This window comes from Cotesia glomerata, linkage group LG1, assembly GCF_020080835.1.
Source record: "Cotesia glomerata isolate CgM1 linkage group LG1, MPM_Cglom_v2.3, whole genome shotgun sequence".
Classification (NCBI taxonomy): Eukaryota; Metazoa; Arthropoda; class Insecta; order Hymenoptera; family Braconidae; genus Cotesia; species Cotesia glomerata.
This window is the reverse complement of record NC_058158.1, coordinates 2,279,394-2,299,029: the sequence shown is the minus strand read 5'-3', so window position 1 is coordinate 2,299,029 and position 19,636 is coordinate 2,279,394. Positions and strand designations below refer to the sequence as shown.

The 19,636-nt window shown below is 27.6% G+C and overlaps 1 protein-coding gene across 2 annotated transcripts in view; it reads right to left on the bottom strand.

The window, feature by feature from the left end:
* Positions 1-1,828: 1,828 nt before the first annotated feature.
* Positions 1,829-19,636, bottom strand: part of LOC123275302 (acetylcholine receptor subunit alpha-like) — a 194,810-nt gene continuing 177,002 nt past the window's right edge. For both annotated transcript variants that reach the window (XM_044743325.1, XM_044743326.1), the window contains 7 exons: positions 14,798-14,913; positions 10,601-10,769; positions 5,107-5,243; positions 4,915-5,034; positions 4,611-4,796; positions 4,304-4,514; positions 1,829-2,076 (listed from right to left, as the gene is read on the bottom strand). In XM_044743325.1, the coding sequence (XP_044599260.1) occupies positions 1,879-2,076; positions 4,304-4,514; positions 4,611-4,796; positions 4,915-5,034; positions 5,107-5,243; positions 10,601-10,769; positions 14,798-14,913 (1,137 nt within the window). In that variant the 3' untranslated portion in view covers positions 1,829-1,878. The remainder of the gene's footprint in view (positions 2,077-4,303; positions 4,515-4,610; positions 4,797-4,914; positions 5,035-5,106; positions 5,244-10,600; positions 10,770-14,797; positions 14,914-19,636) is intronic.

Sequence of the window (19,636 nt, the reverse complement as noted above, 5' to 3'; positions counted from 1 at the left end):
TATATAATCAACTAATAATTTCGCATCGCTAGTGGAAGGGAATAATGCTTGATTACTTATTAATTATTTATCAATATTAATATTATTAATATATCAATTTCATTTGAATAACTATCACTGTGCTTATTTATGTTAACATTTAATTGCTGTCTTAATAATATTTCTTACACATAAATATTAATATAAGTCTATATATATATATAAATTAATATATATATTTATCAATCCATCCACACACAATACCAATAATAATAATAATAATAATAATTATAATTAATTATTCACACAATTAATGATAAATTCAACAAATACATTCACATAATACCAGAATAATAATATTTTATTCACCTGACAACTCTAACGCGTTAATATTAAATACAATCTCTATTATTTTCAATTATCAATCAATTTAATAAAATAAATATGTATAAAATTCATATTTCATATATATATTTTGCCTCTACGGAGATTAAATCCACAAATAACGGCTATATATATTTTTAATTACAGTTTCCGGTAAATAAATTACAGTAACATAATATACGACCCATTTATCACAAACACACCATTAAAATCTATTTTTTTTATTTATGTATATAATATATATATTTTTTATTTTTTAATTTATATTTATATCCTTTTAATAATTATCAACCACATTATTATTTAGTGGTAAATAAAACCAAATAAATCAGCAAATAAAATTTTTTTTTGACTGTTATTACAAACATATGAGCAATAAAATTGGGTCGATATTTATAATTTAAATATTTAAAGCCCCGACCCGTTTTATTTATTATTTATTCCACATCCTAAAATTCAGACGTAGAAATTTAGAATTTTTTTAATTTAATTATTTTCAGACACAAAATGTCTTTTTTATTTCTTCCCATTAAATCTTTTTTCTTCATTTTATTTTTATTTTTTTTTTCCTTAATCAAAATATTGTATGGCCCCTTCAATGACAGGCTCGATGTAACGTTTGCGAAACGAATTTTTAGTTAAATATTTCATATATATTTCTTCCTGAGTCTGCAACAGGCAAAATAAATAAATTCACCGCCGTCTGTTATCTTCACAATTATAATAATAATAATTATCATCATCATTATCTAAATTAATCTTTCAAAGTTGCTTTAAATTAATTACTGCGTTATGCTTACGAGTCACGTTTTTCGTACAGTACCATCGACTTATTATATCTGAAGACAAACTTCGGCTAATCCTCAGCTGGATGTCGGCAACACGTTGAGAGTTAGTCAAGCTATATGATGAGGATTGGTGTTTTAAATTATTTATTATTTAATTTAATTATTTTTGTGATCCTCCACTCGTTACATTGTTAAAAATAATTACTGTACACAGTAAAAAATTTTGCGTCATTGCGTCGAAAAATTTTGTGTTAAAAATTTTTATGTTAAATATTTAACACTTTTTTGTGTTGATTTAACAGAATAAATATTAAATTTACACAAAAAAGTGTTAAATATTTAACACTAAGTTTTTTGACGCAAAATTTTTTACTGTGTAAAAATGAAAAAAAAAATAGTAACTGATATAATTGCAGACGATTAACAAGTGTCTTCTTAAACTCTCGTTATATTAAAATAAAACTAGCCGTAAAAAATTTTTTTTTATTTAAAAAATAATTAAAAAAAATATTTTTTGTAATTTAATAATAATTTATTAGAAAATAAAAAATTTGTCGGCTAACTTTATATTCGTTATTCGTTTCGTGACCATTAAGACTAAGATGGAATAACATCGTCAGTCTTGGTTTGGTACATTAACTCGCGAACCATCTTAAATTTATTTAACGATTTGGTTATTTTGTTACTTCTGATAACTTTATTAGTCTTACGAAACACCTAACGTTACTCAGAGGGTTGTAACGATGTGCGGTTTGGCAGTGGTTGAAGCTATTTCTGATAATCTAACGTCGATAGGTACACGGTCGTCGTACAGAGTTGGTGCTTGTAAAATTATTCCAGCTGTGCCTACTATTACCGCCAGGGTGAAAATCCACAGGAATAGTCTGTCTAGCACCATTGCTACGTACTTCCAATCTTCTTTTACCTGTAATTAAATAAAATAAATATATTTCTAAAAATTTAGAATCATTTGTATTTTTAATTGACTTTTGTTAGATTGCACTGTACTTTCTTAAATATTGACGTTTTTGAAGATATAAGCTCATCCTGATGTTACACTTATCAAGAGCTTTCATTTGAGTACCCACATGTATTTTTATATATTTTTCATATTTACATATAATATATATATATATATATATTAGGGTGTGCCAAAATGTAACTTCCGTAGAGAACCTTTTAAAATTGGAATTTTGAGTTCCACTTTTAACAGCAGCTGTGTTTGGGCATTTCCTGAGATATTTCGGGTTGAGAGAATTCATTTGATTATTTATAGGATTTTTAACAGGAGATTTAATTGGACACTTCCGGCCAAATTTTGAATTTTCACCGGAAATACTCAAACTAAGCTTCTGTTAAAAAATTCTATGAAAATAAAATACATTGTCTCACACCAAAATATATCAGGAAATGCCCAAACGCAGCCCCTGTTAAAAGCAGAACTAAAAATTCTAATTTTAAAAGGTTCTCCACGGGAGTTACATTTTGGTACACCCTAATATATATATATATATATATATATATATATATATATATATATATATGAAAAATTTATGTGAGTACTTAAATGAAAGGTCTCGACAAGTGTAATATCGAGATGAGTTTATATCTTTAAAAATGTCAATAATTCACAAAATACAAGGTCAGTTCTTAATTATTGACATTTTTGAAGATATAAGCTCATCCCGATGTTACACTCATCAAGACGTTTCATTTGAGTACCCACATCAATTTTTCATATATTATATATATGTAAATATAAAAAATATATAAAAATGCATGTGGGTACTCAAATGAAAGCTCTTGATGAGTATAACATCGGGATGAGCTTATATTTTCAAAAATATCATTATTTGACAAGATAACAAAGTTAGTTCATAATTATTAAAATTTTTTTTAGATATAAGCTCATTTTGATATTACACTCATCAAGACCTTTTATTTGAGTACCCACATCAATTTTTCATATATTTCATATTTTATATATATGTATATATGAAAAATATATCAAAAATGCATGTGGGTACTTAAATGAAAACTTTTGACGAGTTTAACATCGGGATGAGCTCATATCTTCAAAAATATGATTAGTTTACAAGATAGCAAAGTCAGTTCTTAATTATTGACATTTTTTAAGATATAAGCTCATTCCAATGTTACACTCATCAAGAGCTTTCATTTGAGTACCCACATGCATTTTTATATATTTTTCATATATACATATTTATAATATACATTAATATATAAAATATATGAAAAATTGATGTGAGTACTCAAATGAAAGGTCTCAATGAGTGTAACATCAGGATGAGCTTATACCTTTAAAAATGTCAATAATTCACAAGATACAAGGTCAGTTCTTAATTATTGACATTTTTGAAGATATAAGCTCATCCCGATGTTACACTCATCAAGACGTTTCATTTGAGTACCCACATCAATTTTTCATATATTTCATATATTATATGTATGTAAATATAAACAATATATAAAAATGCATGTGGATACTCAAATGAAAGCTCTTGATGAGTATAACATCGGGATGAGCTTATATTTTCAAAAATATCATTATTTGACAAGATAACAAAGTTAGTTCATAATTATTAAAATTTTTTTTAGATATAAGCTCATTTTGATATTACACTCATCAAGACCTTTTATTTGAGTACCCACATCAATTTTTCATATATTTCATATTTTATATATATGTATATATGAAAAATATATCAAAAATGCATGTGGGTACTTAAATGAAAGCTTTTGACGAGTTTAACATCGGGATGAGCTCATATCTTCAAAAATATGATTAGTTTACAAGATAGCAAAGTCAGTTCTTAATTATTGACATTTTTTAAGATATAAGCTCGTCCCAATGTTACACTCATCAAGAGCTTTCATTTGAGTACCCACATGCATTTTTATATATTTTTCATATATACATATTTATAATATACATTAATATATAAAATATATGAAAAATTGATGTGAGTACTCAAATGAAAGGTCTCAATGAGTGTAACATCAGGATGAGCTTATATCTTTAAAAACGTCAATAATTAACAAGTTACAAGGTCATTTCCTAATTACGTATTTAGAGATAATTTTTGAATACAGCTTAAATAAATAATAATAAAATAAAAACTAAAACATACTCGAGTAGAGTCTTCCTCTCTTTTAGTATGGTCAGCAATAAATCGTATCGCCTCGATAGCTTTATAAAGTTCTGGACAGTGATGCCAATTATTTAGAGTTTTGCATAAAGCATCAACACTATCCTCTGTAGGAAGCTGCGGGGGTGGCGGTATACTAGCCGGTGAACCATGAATTTGACACGCGCTGCCCAGATTAACGGCCTCGAGCTCTCTGGAATAAAAATGAATTATTATGAGATGAGAATGAAAACTGTTGCGTTTAATAAACCTCATTTTATAACTACGGGTTCTGGAATAATTGATGTACCGCGGATTTAATTCATCTCGCGAGTCGACACTGGGGAACAGCATGGGCGGCTCGACGAATTCAGCTCCCGGATCCTCAGCAAACCTTGTCGGGTCACGTACTTCCAGACCATTGCACGTTCTTACCATCACACGTTGCCGGTCAAAGCTGCGGCGATCTATTTGGAACTGGGGTCTTAAATCATACCTGAGATGGAAAAATTATATTTTTTTTATTACTCGATGAATAATTCAATTATCATGCAAGTAGCCTAGGCCACTAATTATTGTTATTAATAATAGATTAATGTGTATAATTGCTTCACCTTCGCATTACCAGCAGCCGAGGCAGTACGTGGATGAACACCCGTCTCACCCAGGGTGCCATCACGTGAGTTTGTGGTGATCGAAAGTGGACGTTTAACACCACCACTGTCACACATATACTGCAATTAATTTTATTAATTATCCGATTTATCAATTATGTCCGTGTTTGGGTCTTTAGGTCAATTTATTACCTAAATGTATCGAGGATCATCGTAAATAATACAAATTTACCCAGCAGTGGTACCACCAGCGAAGTTGGAGGAATTATTTCTGCTAACAGCAGGAAAAACACTGTCAGCGACAGGAGGATGGATATTGAGAGACTGACCTGTAATTAGAGTTATTTATTAATAATTATTTAGTTTTTATTATTCTTCTTTTTTTTTGGATTGAATAATTATTTTGATTTTTTAAATTGCGAGTTAAATATTGAAGATATCGAGAAATTGTAAGAATACTTCTTTTATAGAAAATCAGCGGACCCGACAGACTTTGTACATTACACACGCCTTAAATTTAGAAATTTTGAGCTTATTCGTCCATTACGATGTTATATTTATCGAGACCTTTCATTTGAGTACCCACATGGATTTTTTCATATATTTCATATATATGATATTTATGAAATATATAAAATATATGAAATATATGAAAAGTGTATGTGGGTACTCAAATGAAAGGTCTTGATGAGTATAACGTCAGAATGGACTTACATTTATAAAAATTTCAATAATTAAGGAATGACTATTGCATTTTGTTAATGAATGATGTTTTTAACGATATAAGCTCGTTCCGGTTTTACACTCATCGAGACCTTTCATTTGAGTACCCATATGTATTTTTTCATATATTTCATATATATGATATTCATAACATATATAAAATATATGAAATATATGAAAAGTGCAAGCGGGTACTCAAATGAAAGGTCTTGATAAGTGTAACATCAGAATGAGCTTATATTTACGAAAATGTTGATATTTAAGGAATGACTAATGCAGTTTGTTAACTAAGGATGTTTCTAACGATATAAGCTCATTCCGATGTTACATTCATTGAGACCTTTCATTTGAGTACCCGCTTGCACTTTTCATATATTTTTCATATATTTATATATATATAATATACATAAATATATAAAAAATTGATGTGGGTACTCAAATGAAAGGTCTTGATGAGTATAACATCAGAATGGATTTATATTTATGAAAATTTCAATAATAAAGAAATGACTATTGCATTTTGTTAATGAATGATGTTTTTTACTATATAAGCTCATTCTGATGTTACACTTATCAAGACCTTTCATTTGAGTACCAACATGCACTTTTCATATATTTTTCATATATTTATATATACAATATATATAAGTATATAAAAAATTGTTGTGGGTACTCAAATGAAAGGTCTCGATGAGTGTAACGTCGGAATGAGCTTATATTTACGAAAATGTTGATAATTAAGGAATTACTAATGTATTTTGTTAGCTAAGGATGTTTCTAACGATATAAGCTCATTTCGATGTTACACTCATCGAAACCTTTCATTTGAGTACCCACATGCACTTTTCATATATTTCATATATATGATATTCATAACATATATAAAATATATGAAATATATGAAAAGTGCAAGCGGGTACTCAAATGAAAGGTCTTTGATGAGTGTAACATCAGAATGAGCTTATATTTATGAAAATGTTGATAATTAAGGAATGACTATTGCAGTTTGTTAACTAAAGATGTTTCTAACCATATAAGCTCATTTCGATGTTACACTCATCGAAACCTTTCATTTGAGTACACTGAGAAAACAGTTCATTTGAATGAAATGAGGCTCGTTAACTATAAATAAATCTCTTATTTAAATAGTACTAGAAATATTCATTTGATTCAAATAAATTGATTTATTTGAGACAAAGTTGTAGTATATTTGAATGAAATCCATATTTGTTTATAGTTAACAAATATTTCTTTGGTGGTAACAAACGTATATTTCAACCAAATCAGATTTGTTAACTATAAATAAATGGTATGTTTGAATATACTCAAAGCAATGATTTTTAGTTTTAGGTTAGGAAAGTAGTAAAAGTGGGCATATCGAACGTTTGGGGTAAAATGGGCACTTTTTTTGGAATTATTAATTATATTGAAATTAACAATGATAATAAAGTTAGCCGACATCTAAAAATTTTTAGAATTTTTTTTTTTGAAAAAATTATTACAAAAAAACTTTTTTTAAATTTCATTTGTAAAAAATTCGAAATACTGTCGGTGCAATTAAAAAAAAATATTATTTAGTTCTAATTTAACACATTAAGCAAAATAAAAAAATAAAAAATGTCGGCTAACTTTATTATTATAAATTAACAGACATATGTCTGTAATTTTTTGACTTTCATAACAATAAAATTATTATGAAAAATTTCAATTTAAAAATTCTACGTCTAAAAATAAAAAAATAACAAGGGCAAACTTTTTTAAATGATGTTTTTATCGTTGACCTGTAATAAAAATTAAAAAAAAATTGACAGATGTCTGCTAACTTCAGTATCATAATTATCGTATATTAGTCAACTATTCCAATAATAGAAATTTATTTAACGATATATATATATATATATATATAAGTATACATACAGTTAAGTGTGTCATTGTTTGGCACATACTTTACTGGACACTGGCGCTCTCTCTCTAACAAATAAAGAGACATTATTTTTAATTAATAATTAATTATATATATATATATATATATATATATATTTGTGTATTTTATTTATTTCCATAAGAAATAATATTTATAAAATTAGTCGCTCGTATCAGACACACATTTGAAGGTACTAAAATACAATAACTAAAATAAAAATCAAATAAATACATTGGTAAACTAAATTAATTTTTATTATTTATTTTTATAAATCACGCCGAGAAACAACAGTTTTTCCATCGCCGGTAACATGGGATTTAATGCATCGCCTATATACATTTTTATTAAGCAGTAAAATTTGTTCAGACTTTTCGAAAGGTAGTGAAATTTCATAACATTTGATATTATTTAAAAAACCGTGGTTAAAACATTCTTTATACAGTATATATATATCATTCGTGTTACAAATAATTATATTAGTAATAAAACCAAATACTGGGTCGTTATTACCATCATTTTACGTAAATCAAATAGCTAGGCTTATAAAGTGTTCCATTAACTTTAAGCCACGAAACAGAGTAAGTTTTTCAATACTTTTCCAAAAAGAAAGCATTATCTGTATAATTATCTAAAACTATGAGATGAGATGAGTTCTTGATTTTCTGACGTATCAATTAATGAATGTTGCTCTACATTATCTTGATCCAATGAAATATCAATTATTTGATTACCAGGCGAACTAATCTCTCGAAATATACCAGTAGAGTCAAATTGAGGATTTTTCTGAACGATCTCAATGAAGTTGACTATATCAGATGCAGAAGACAAAACTGGAATGTCAGGAACTTCACTTTTTTCTACCTGTATAAACAAAAAAAAAATAAAAAGTATTAATTAATCTATATTAATCTATTATTTATTTTATTTAAAAAAGAAAATAGTAAAAATTGGGTTTACAAATAAATAATAACATTAAAGCATTGTCAACCTACGAGTTCACGATATTTTTGTCTCAACTTCAATCTTGTTCCCAGAACTTTGACTATTTTTTCAAGTTCATGACTGTTTTCTAATAGTTCTTGCAAAATATTTATTTCAGTCACCCCATTTTCTATAAAGTGTTGGAGGTTTTATTTTGGAAAAAAGAAAGTGTACAATTAATAAAAAGTGTTGTTTTAAAATTTTACTAGATTTACTTAAATACTATAGTCCGATTCACTGTAGTTATATCATTTATAACTAAAGTATTTTTATGATACTGAAGTTGACAGATATTAAAATTATTTTTTAATTTTTATGGAGTATAATAATTAAATTATTGTAAAAAAAATTAATTAAAAAATTTCACATGTTAAAATTAATAAAAATTATAAGTGAAAATTTTTAGAATCATTTTTTTATTTTAATTGATTTGTTATAAAATTTGTAAAATTGACAGCTGACAGCTAACTTCAGTATCATAGTATTTTTATTAGTATTACAACTAATAGTAGTATGTTTTTTTACGAAAATAAACTAATTTTGTTATAAAATATATAAAGACCTTTTATATTTAATAACACATTTGAAAATTTTCTGTAAAAAAATTATTTTTAAGCGACACGGATTTTAGGTTAAGAAATTTTTTTTTCGTTCCAATAACCGCATGAAATATAAAAAAAAAATTTAATGAAAAAAAAAATAGTAAGTCAGAAACTGAAAAAATAAAATATTTTTAAGATCAATAGGTAAATTAATATTAAAATAAAATAAACTTAAAAGAAATAGTGGTTAGTCACAAAAAAAGCCAAATGTAAACAATCCTCTTACCTTCAAAAATGGGCCACAAATGCGACAAATCCCAATCTTCCAATAATTGTTTCATTATAAACGTTAATTATTACACTTGACAATAAGAATTATCCCATTTAAATAATAAAAAAAAAACGACGCTTACTCGTGTTACCGGTCTGAAGATAAAGTACATAAACAATGTCCTGGAATGGCGAAATTTGGCGGGATATAATAAGTGGCGACTATAGCGACACCAAGCGTAATTCTACTTGAAACGAGATTTGTTAATAGTTAACAAATCTTTATTTGAATGAAATAAATGAGTCGATTCAATTAAATAAACCAAAACGAAGTAGTATTTGATTCAAACTAATGTATATTTAAATAAAAGAAATTTGTTAACATTAAATAAATATTTTTGATTCATTTAAAATAAATCTGCGTATTTGAGTCAAACAAACCGTTTTCTCAGTGTACCCACATGCACTTTTCATATACTTTATATATATATATATATATATATATATATATATATATATATATATATATATATATATATATATATATATATTTTTTTTCATAATATAACGACTATGTATGAAAAATAATAAATTTTTAATTAAATCTATTAAAAATAAAGTCAATAAAAAAAATCAATAAAATTTTCCTGAAGTTATCATTAAAAACAACGATATCATCACTACAAAGACTAATTTAAATTTAAATTGAATATTTTTTACACTTTAAATGAATAATTTTTTTAACTTTATTTTCCGGCTCACGTTTGACAGAAAAAAAAAAAAAAAACGGAGTTAAAAAAGGATCTATTTAGCTTGAGGCTAATTTCTTCCCTATTCCTCGCGAGCTTCAAAGTGTAAGGCATAAAATGAATATTCGATCACTCAGAAGCGGAGTAGCGAGCCGGGAATTGCGCTATTGTTCTCGGTATTATTACTATGATTGTTGAAGTAATGATAATAATAATTATTATTACAGGGTGTGGATTGTAAAATCGAGGTATGAGAATGGTCAGGCTTTTATTAGTGTACGAGTATGAGGTAACAAGACTTAGTGCCGTTGAACTCGCAGAACAAGGCGGACTGAACGATGACAATGAGAAAGGATAATATTGGAGTTAAACAGACTCTCGAGAAGAAATTGAATGAATAATTTCGTGAATTTTATAATAGGATATCTGGTTGTTTTACAGTATAGTATTGTATATATTTAATATAGTCAATTTTATATAGATATATATATACGAACCTTTTCTCCGCTGTCGCTCGGCAGATAGAACACCAACACCGTCAAAAAGGATATTCCCATGCACGGTATTATTAAATTAACTGTGTAGAACAACGTTTTTCTGCGCATTGTTATGTTGAAGGTAATGTCGAGGTAAGGCTCGTCGCAGCAGGTGTAATACTTTTCATTTCTAAGAAAATGATCAGATAAAAATTTTATTGCACTTTAGTAAGTTAAACTTGAGCTTTTTATGGTGAAAATTTTCTTTTATTTAAATATTAAATATTTTGCAACTAACTTTTTTATTAAAAAATTTTTTAGATTATAAAGAAGAAAACTAGTTTTAAAAAATATTGAAAATTATTAAGACATTATTATTAATAATTTTTAAGACTTAAATTAGATAATTGTAAATTTCTAAAAAAATAATAAACTAATCAACTTTTCGGCCTAAAAACCTTGTACGGGATACAAAAATAATTCGATTAGTATATAATCACCATTATAAATAAATTTATCAAGAGTTTTAAAGCCTAATCAACAGACTCGATAGAGTCTGGCGCCAAGTTCCGTTCTCAAGCCAGACTACCGAGTGTGTATATACCGTAAGCAGAACGGTTTTTTGAGGTTACAAATTTTTTTTCAAATTTATTTTGATTTTTTTTTCTATATGATATTTTATAATAGTAGTTCATGCTTTTTATTACGCGTATTACTTGATTATTATCAATTATCTTTATAATTTCTATTTAAAATTTAGTAGGTCCCCCCCTTTCCCCTATCCGTTCTTTCCCAACTCCCTTAAAAAAAAAAAAAAAAATTTGCTTTAATATGGCTCTTTACCGTAAGATGGACGATGGCGTTGTTTGCTCGGTGGGTCTTATATACGTGACTGAATAAAGTAGTCAGTACTTGTCTCGGATAGCTTAACTGGTAGAGCCCTTGGCGCGTAACCGAGAGGTCTGGGTTCGACTCCCAGTCTGGGCTGTCTGATTATTTTTTCAATTACGGAAAAATTCCCACTGAGTAGGTCCCCCCTTTCCCCTATCCGTTCTTTCCCAACTCCCTTAAAAAATTTGCTTTAATATGGCAGATTTAAAATTTCTACTAAAAATAATCAGCACAAACTATAGCGACCCAGATTTTTAGATTTTAACTTTTTTCTTATGTAAAAAGCGGACGGCCAGAGACTAAATAATATAAGAATGCATGCTAATCTTATAATAGATGGGAAACTACAGTGAAAAAAAGATATTTGACAGCTTGCAATTACACACGCCAGGCGGCGCAAGAATAACTTTTACATGAACTATAGCTTAAAGGGGATAGTTTGCCACCGGAAATGTATTAAATTAAAATTGTCAATTTTTATTATAATTACAAAAAATACTGAAATCCGAGCAAAAACAGTTTCACTGTAAAAAAATCGCGCCAAGTCCACGTTCATAAGACTATTAAGAAAAAAAAATTTTATTTCTTTACAAAAAGATACAAAATAAAAAATTAAAAAATCCAAGATACCGATATGGTTGTATATGATTTTCGGAAATTAAAAAAAATTTTTTTGTAAATTTAAAAATTTAAAGAAACAATTTTAGAACGTACTTGGTGTGCGTCATTGTGTACTTTAATTTTTTTTAAAAGTCCTAGTAGATAGATTTTAGGAATTTCATAAAAAGTGAAATATTTCGTAACCACGCACACTAAATACGTTCCAAAATTGTTTCTTTTAATTTTTAAATTTACAAAAAAATTTTTTTTTATTTCCGAAAATCATATACAACCATATCGGTATCTTGGATTTTTTAATTTTTTATTTTATATCTTTTTGTAAAGAAATAAAATTTTTTTTTCTTAATAGTCTTATGAACGTGGACTTGGCGCGATTTTTTTATATTGAAACTGTTTTTTTCTCGGATAACACATCCCGGCACGGAAACGCGAAGATATAAATTTAAAAATTTTCAATTTCTAAAAAAAATAATAAAGTTATCAAATGTTTGGCCTAAAATTCTTGTAAGAGATACAAAAATAATTCGATTAGTCTATTATGATCATTAGAAATAAATTTATTGAGAGTTTTAAAGCCTATTGCAAGTTATTTTTTGTTAATCTTTAAATGTGCACGGAGAAAATTTTATAGTAGAGTTTATTATCTAGTTATGTTAAAATTTATTAACTGAATTCGATAGTAGTAAATATTATTTAAATAGTTAAATAAATCATCTGAATTGTAGTATTTACCATCCTGATGGTAACTACTACTATTATGATGGTAATCAGTAATAATGACTGTTATTATTTTAATTAGTTACTACTATTATCAAAATCGTAATTCCTAATATAACCTGATGGTTGCAGTTACCATCAGTAATAATAATAACTACTATCTAAGGTAGTAAAAAATATTAAAAAAATTAAGAATCTGCGTTACCGTGGATGCATTTCTGAATAAACTAAAAGCAGCTGTAGTGCAGTGTAGTGCACAAAAAATCGGGATTAAATTCGGATTGAAATTATATTTATAAATTTTTATTTGTCTAAAACAAGTTTCAACGCCAAATTTTTCTAAAAAAATTAGGAAAACGGTTGACCCTAAAGGCCATCCCTGCAACTTTCCGCTAATTCCGTTAATACCTGGCCGCTTTTTTGAGCTCTTCGAGCTCAAAAGTACAATCTGTGTGTTGTTTTAAGCTCTCCGAGCTCAAAAAGATACTTTTTCTATGCTTTTGAGCTCTTTGAGCTCAAAAGTCTGATAGAAGTTTCATAGAACACTATTTTTTGAATGTTCATACCGCAATAACTTTTGAATGAATGAACCGATTTTTACGCGGTTGGCGGCATTCTACGCAGTTTTTTAAGCCTCATAAAGAATTTCTAAGTTTCAATTGGTCAAACTAGAAATTTCGGAGTAACTCTGAAAAAACACTTTTTTCGGTTTTCTTTCGTTCACGATATCTCTCGAACGAATCAACCGATTTTGACCGGATTAACGGCGATCGACGTGGTTTTTTAAGGTTGAGAGCTGATTAGTTTTTGGAATCGATTGGTTGAGCCGTTTAAAAGTTATCCCAAAAAAACCACTTCAGAAAAAATTTTTTTTCCTACTTTTTTTCAGATTTCTCCAAATTTCTCAAAATCTATCGGTCCAAATCGGTTCAAATTAACAGGAAATCTAAGTTTGGCGAAGCCCTTTCGAATGGCACCAACCGCGATGAAATCGGTTCAACCGTTCAAAAGTTATAAGAGGTTTACATACTTACACACACACACACACACACATACAGACATAGTGACACCCTCACGGGAATAATCAGGAAAGCTTTCTAGGACCTCAAAACGTCAAGATCTGATGAAAACTCGATTTTCGAAAAACGGGGTAAAACCAATTTACTTCCCGATTTTTGAAAATTTTCAATTTTCTTAGCGGGAAGTTAAAAAATTTTGAAGGGAATTTAAAATATTTTAATATTTCAAAGAAAAAAGTGTACATTAGCTAAAATATGGATGTAAATAAAGGATTTAATTAAGGAAAATTATATTATTTTTTCTTTCAGAATTTTTACAATCTGAGATGGTTACAGTTACCATCTTTGATTGTAACAGTTATAATTTATAATAATTACAATTATTATTTTCAATAGTAATCGTTACCATTATTAATAGTAACTATTACAATTGTCAATGATACCACCTATTATTTTGTTACTAATTAATTTTATTACCATTTTAGATAGTAGGGGTTACTATTTTTGTATAGTAGGTAGTATAATTAATTTTTCTCCCCATGGGGATGTAAATTTAAAAATTCTAAATTTCTAAAAAAATAATAAACTGATCAACGGTTTGGCCTCAAAACCTTGTAGGGGATGCAAAAACAATTCGATTGGTATTTAATAATCATTAAAAATAAATTTATCGAAAGTTTTAAAGCCTAATCTAACTTATCCTAACTAATATTTGACACGCGGGCAAGTAACAATAAAAATTCTAAATTTCTAAAAAAAATAATAAACATCAACTTTCTGGCTTAAAAACCTTGTATAGGATATAAAAACGTAAAGTACTTTATTTTTATTTATATATTTTTTAAAAAAATTAAAAAAATTTCAAGTTGTTAGATTACTTTAGTGTCATATTTTAAAACACTTTCAATCAAACTTAATAAATAACTCTTATGAATTTTAATTATTTAAGTTATAAAAAAGGTTTGATTACCTGACAGCTGGAACTTCAAGAATGTCCCACTCGACAGAAGTGTAAAATTCCGAAAGATCAACACCAATGTCAACCACATTGTTACCATGGACTTCGTCGATGTGTCTTAAGTCAACCTGCAGTGTCATGACAGTGTTAGGAAAAAAGTTTAATTAATTTCCAAAGTAAAAACTAAAACTACCGTAAGCGTAAGTGTAAGGTCTAGCGAGAGTTCTTCAGTATAATTTACTAGCTTCGACCCGAATGGAAGATTAATTAATCTTGGGGCTTAAAAGTCCTGTCGGCTTCGCTTATTTTGCTGATCGGATTGATAGAATACCACAGGTAGGTATTTTGAGGGCTAATTAGTCGAGTTATTTTACAGGAGTTGTAATTATTGTTTTATTATTAATTATTTATTTATTAAATCAACAAGTGTTTACTAAAGGCCGTGTGCATAATTTAAATATTGAGTGCAGTGTAAATAAATCATGATTTATACAAAAATATTGTATCAAAAAATGAAGCTATATTGAGAAGAAAAATTTATTTTGAAAAAAAAATGAGCAATTTTGTAATCAAAAATTAATTTGTACTGAATAATACTTTAGCTGAAGAAATAAAAAATTTTTCACAGTAATCTTCTTGTTGAAAAAAAGGGTAATCTATATATATATATATATATAGGAGACTTTCTATAGATATAGATAGTCACTCATCACGATATCTCTGGAACTATAAGACCTAGAGACTTGAAATTTGGCAGGAATATTCCTTTTGCCAAGTAGAGGTCAGCTAAGAACGGATTTCACGAAATTCCACCCACAAGGGGGGTTGCGGGGTGTTGACGAAAAAAATTCATATTTTTCAATTATGGCTTTTAATAGTTCAAAACTTGGTCAGAATGTTTCAAATTACATTTAGAAATTTTTTAAAAACGAATTCTGTGACATTCCACCCCCCTGGCGTGCCCGTGCGTGGGCGTCAAATTAAGAGAAAATTCGTAAATTTCAATCTATAGCTATTAATACTTTGAAACATGGCCAGAATGCTTTTTTGGCGTTTTTGAGCTGTTAAGAATAAATTTCATTAAATTCTACCCCCACATGTCCGTGCGTGGGCGTAAAATTAAAAGAAATTGTACCTTTTAATCTATAGCAGCTAAAGGATTGAAACTGGGCCAGATGGATTTTTGAGTTTTGAGCTGTAAAGAATGAATTTTATGAAATGCCACCCTCACAAATCCTTGCGTGGGCGTTAATTAAAAAATTATAAAATTCAATTCCTAAAGGATAATAAGAAGGCATTAAATATAGAAAAAATTAAAAATTTTTATATAAGGTAAAAGCCATAATAGATGATCATGTACAATTATATGATCACTCTATGTATTTGTATACCTATATTTGTGAATATAGATATACAAATACACGTATGTTGTACGCCACGCGAAGCGGGCGGGTAACGGCTAGTTATTTATAATTGAGATTCATCCTATTTTTGGCCATATCTAGGTGAAAAATTAACATTTTTTAATTTTTTTTATTCGGTTTGTTTTTACGGCGCATTTATGATAAAAAATGTTGTGAAAGAAAAAAATAATGATTTCGATAGTTTTTTTACCTTCAAAAGTTGGAAAAAATTTTAGCTCTCATGTTTATGGATAAAATTTCTATTTTATCTTTTTTTAATGTTATTGATACACGGAAAATAGTAAACTGTAATAAATAACAGTCGATTTATAATAAGTAATGATCAACTGCTAAAAATTACCATTTCAAACAGTAAAATCGTGATTTTACTATTCACTTTATAATATTTACCATTTAAACGTTACAATTTACTCTTTACATGGAAGAAAATACTATTTCAAACAGTAATATTCGTTATGTGAATGTCTAAAACGTTTAAGTATAATAAATAAAAATTCAGACTGATATTTATCATTTCGTACCTAAAAAATGATCTTATGATATGTAAAAAGTATAAAATAAAGTTAGTAAATTTCTAATACAAGCAACGTCAATATTTACAAAGTAAAATGGTAAATTTTAAACGCAACGCTGAAAATCAAACTGTAATTATTGACTTGCTTGGACTGGTAAAATGTATATTTTAAAAGTATCATTTTTACTGTTTTAAGGTAGTACCCTCGCCAAAGTCGTTTTCTTAGGATTTTTTTTAAATTTTGGTAGATTACACAGAAAGAATGGTTCACTTGAACCAAGAAAATATTTTTCTTGCTAATTATTTTCTTGGGCGAAAAAAAAATTTTTTTTTGACACAAGAAATTTCACTTATCTCAACAAAATTAATTCTCTTGCTTCAAGAAATTAAGTTCTTAACAGAAGTAAATTTTCTTGTCTTGAGAAAATTTTTCTCTTGCTCCAAAAAATTAAATATCTCGATAATAAATTTTCATTAATATTTTTATTGACAAACATGTCAAATGGGAAGATCAAATAATATTGAACTATTTTCTTTCATTCAATATGTATAATTGCGTGCTAAAATAATCTAAAATGGGTATCAAATATTCAAGAGAAAAATTTTCTCAAGGTGAGAAAATTTTTTTTTCAGCTGAAGTAGGTGGCGCTGCTTCCCTAAAGTATCTAAAAATCTTGATCCAATATAAAAATTTATTGTATCAAGTATTTATGATAATTTGAATTAAGAAAAATTACTTCCACCAAGAATAGAATTTCAAGAAAAATTTTTACTTCGGCCAAGACAACTTCGGTCTTCCTTCGGGCACCCGGAAATTTACTTGAGCCAAGAATTTTATTCTCCAGTCAAGAAATCTTTTTTTCTGTGTAATGTTCATATAATTCTTCGTCGATTGGCGCAATTTGAGAATTTTTTACCATCTAGTTTCCGAGATATTTAATTTTAAAGTTTGAGTTTTGAACGCTCTTATACATTACGGTATACGGGATATCGAAAAATTTACCTACAAACATTTTTATATCTTAGAAACTTTTCTTAGGATCTTTTTAAAAAACTAGAGTAACGTTAACTAACAACTAAACAATTAAAAAAAAAAAAAATTCATTGATAATTACCACACAGTTTCAGAGATATTTATTAATAAGTAATGAAAAATTTACCAGACTTTAACTGAGGAGGGAATACGTTAATAAAGCTGTGGCAACAGCGCAAGTTTTGTTAGCCGCGAAAGAAGTATGAGACGCGCATGCGCTGACAAATTTGAAAAGTTTAATTTACGTTAGGTGTAATATTATAGTTATTAATTTTATTTATTTGAAAAAAAAACTATGATTATTTTATGAAAATAAGTATTATTTTATGATACTAAAGTTAGCCAACATTTTAAATTTTTGACTTTTTAATAATTAAATTAGAAAAAAAAAATTTTTTATATTGCATTTACAGTTTTTGAAGTTTTTTCAAGTGAAATTTCTTTTTATTTTTTATAATCATTTTTTTTCAATAAAAAAAAATTCTAAAAATTTTAAATGTCGGCTGAATTAATTTTAATTTTTTTTATATTTATTAAAAATTCAAAAAGTTAACAATTTTAATATAATAATATATATTAATCTTTCAATGTATGTAAATAAATAAATAAACGCATGTATCAAAACAGAGGTAAGTCTACAGCCAGTCCAAAACACTACAGTATAACCACTATAAAATATCTTAACGCTCACGCAGTGTTGCCAGACTTTTCAAACGATCAGTATCTCCTTTGTGATTGGCTGAAATAAGTACATAAACAGCAAAAAGTTTTAGGCTTGTCAATAATGGCTATCTGGTATGTGTACCGTACACTCTGGCATAAACTTTTGACGACGGAAGTCGCGAGGGTAATCCCATAATAAAATTGAAATGAAATGTATGTGAAACCAATTTATTCGAGTTGTGATTGGTCGAAAATAAATACTCTCATTCTGATTGGTTGAAAGTGAATATAATATACATAAACGACACATAAATATATCATGACAATAAATATGAGGCGCGCGCTTGCGCGCGCAAATTTAATTCTAGTACCTTAAATGTTAAATTCTCCCCGAGTGAGACCCCCTTCTCTTTCCTCTGAGTTCCCCTTCTCCTCATAATATCGACTACATATTAAAATGGCAATTTTTACTGTTTGAAACTGTAATTTTTTAAGATGAAAGAGTCGTTATTTACTATAGTGACAGCTACTAATCACTTATTTTGGATGTTAAATCATAAATGGTGGCTTTTATACTTTCTACATTAAGTTCTGCAATATTTATATTTTTGCCACCCCGATGTCCGCTTTACTGTTTGAAACTATAAAAATTAACCGGAATCCGAGTAAATATTACCGAGTAATATAATCCGAGTAAATATAATATAATTACCCTTTTATTCTTTTTATACTTAACTTTAGTTTAGATAAATAAGTTAAATAAGTTAAATATAATCCGAGTAAATATTGTTATCTGCGTGAACTATTCATTGAGGATCCTAATTTGCAAAGATCTGAAAGACTTGCAGCGAAAAGAAATAATATTAGTTTCGTAATGCCCTTTTTTTCGACCACACAATACGAATCGTCATTTATTGTAACTGCTATTCGATTGTGGGAGGAATTGCCAGCAGACATCATAGAGTCAACTAGTCTAAAAAGCTTTAAAAATAAAATATTTGATCATTTATTTAATCTGGACATTTAATTATAGTTGTTGTTTATTCTTTTTTATTAGCTAAATCGATAAATCTCTGTCATATTTCTTACCCTCGCGGTTTTTGAAATACCGTAAATTTTCGGTATTAATGCGTTTACTGTAAATTTACCGTTATAATTCTGAAATAATACGGTATTTCTGTGGTCATTTTGGCCAGTTTTTTTACTATAGTTATGCA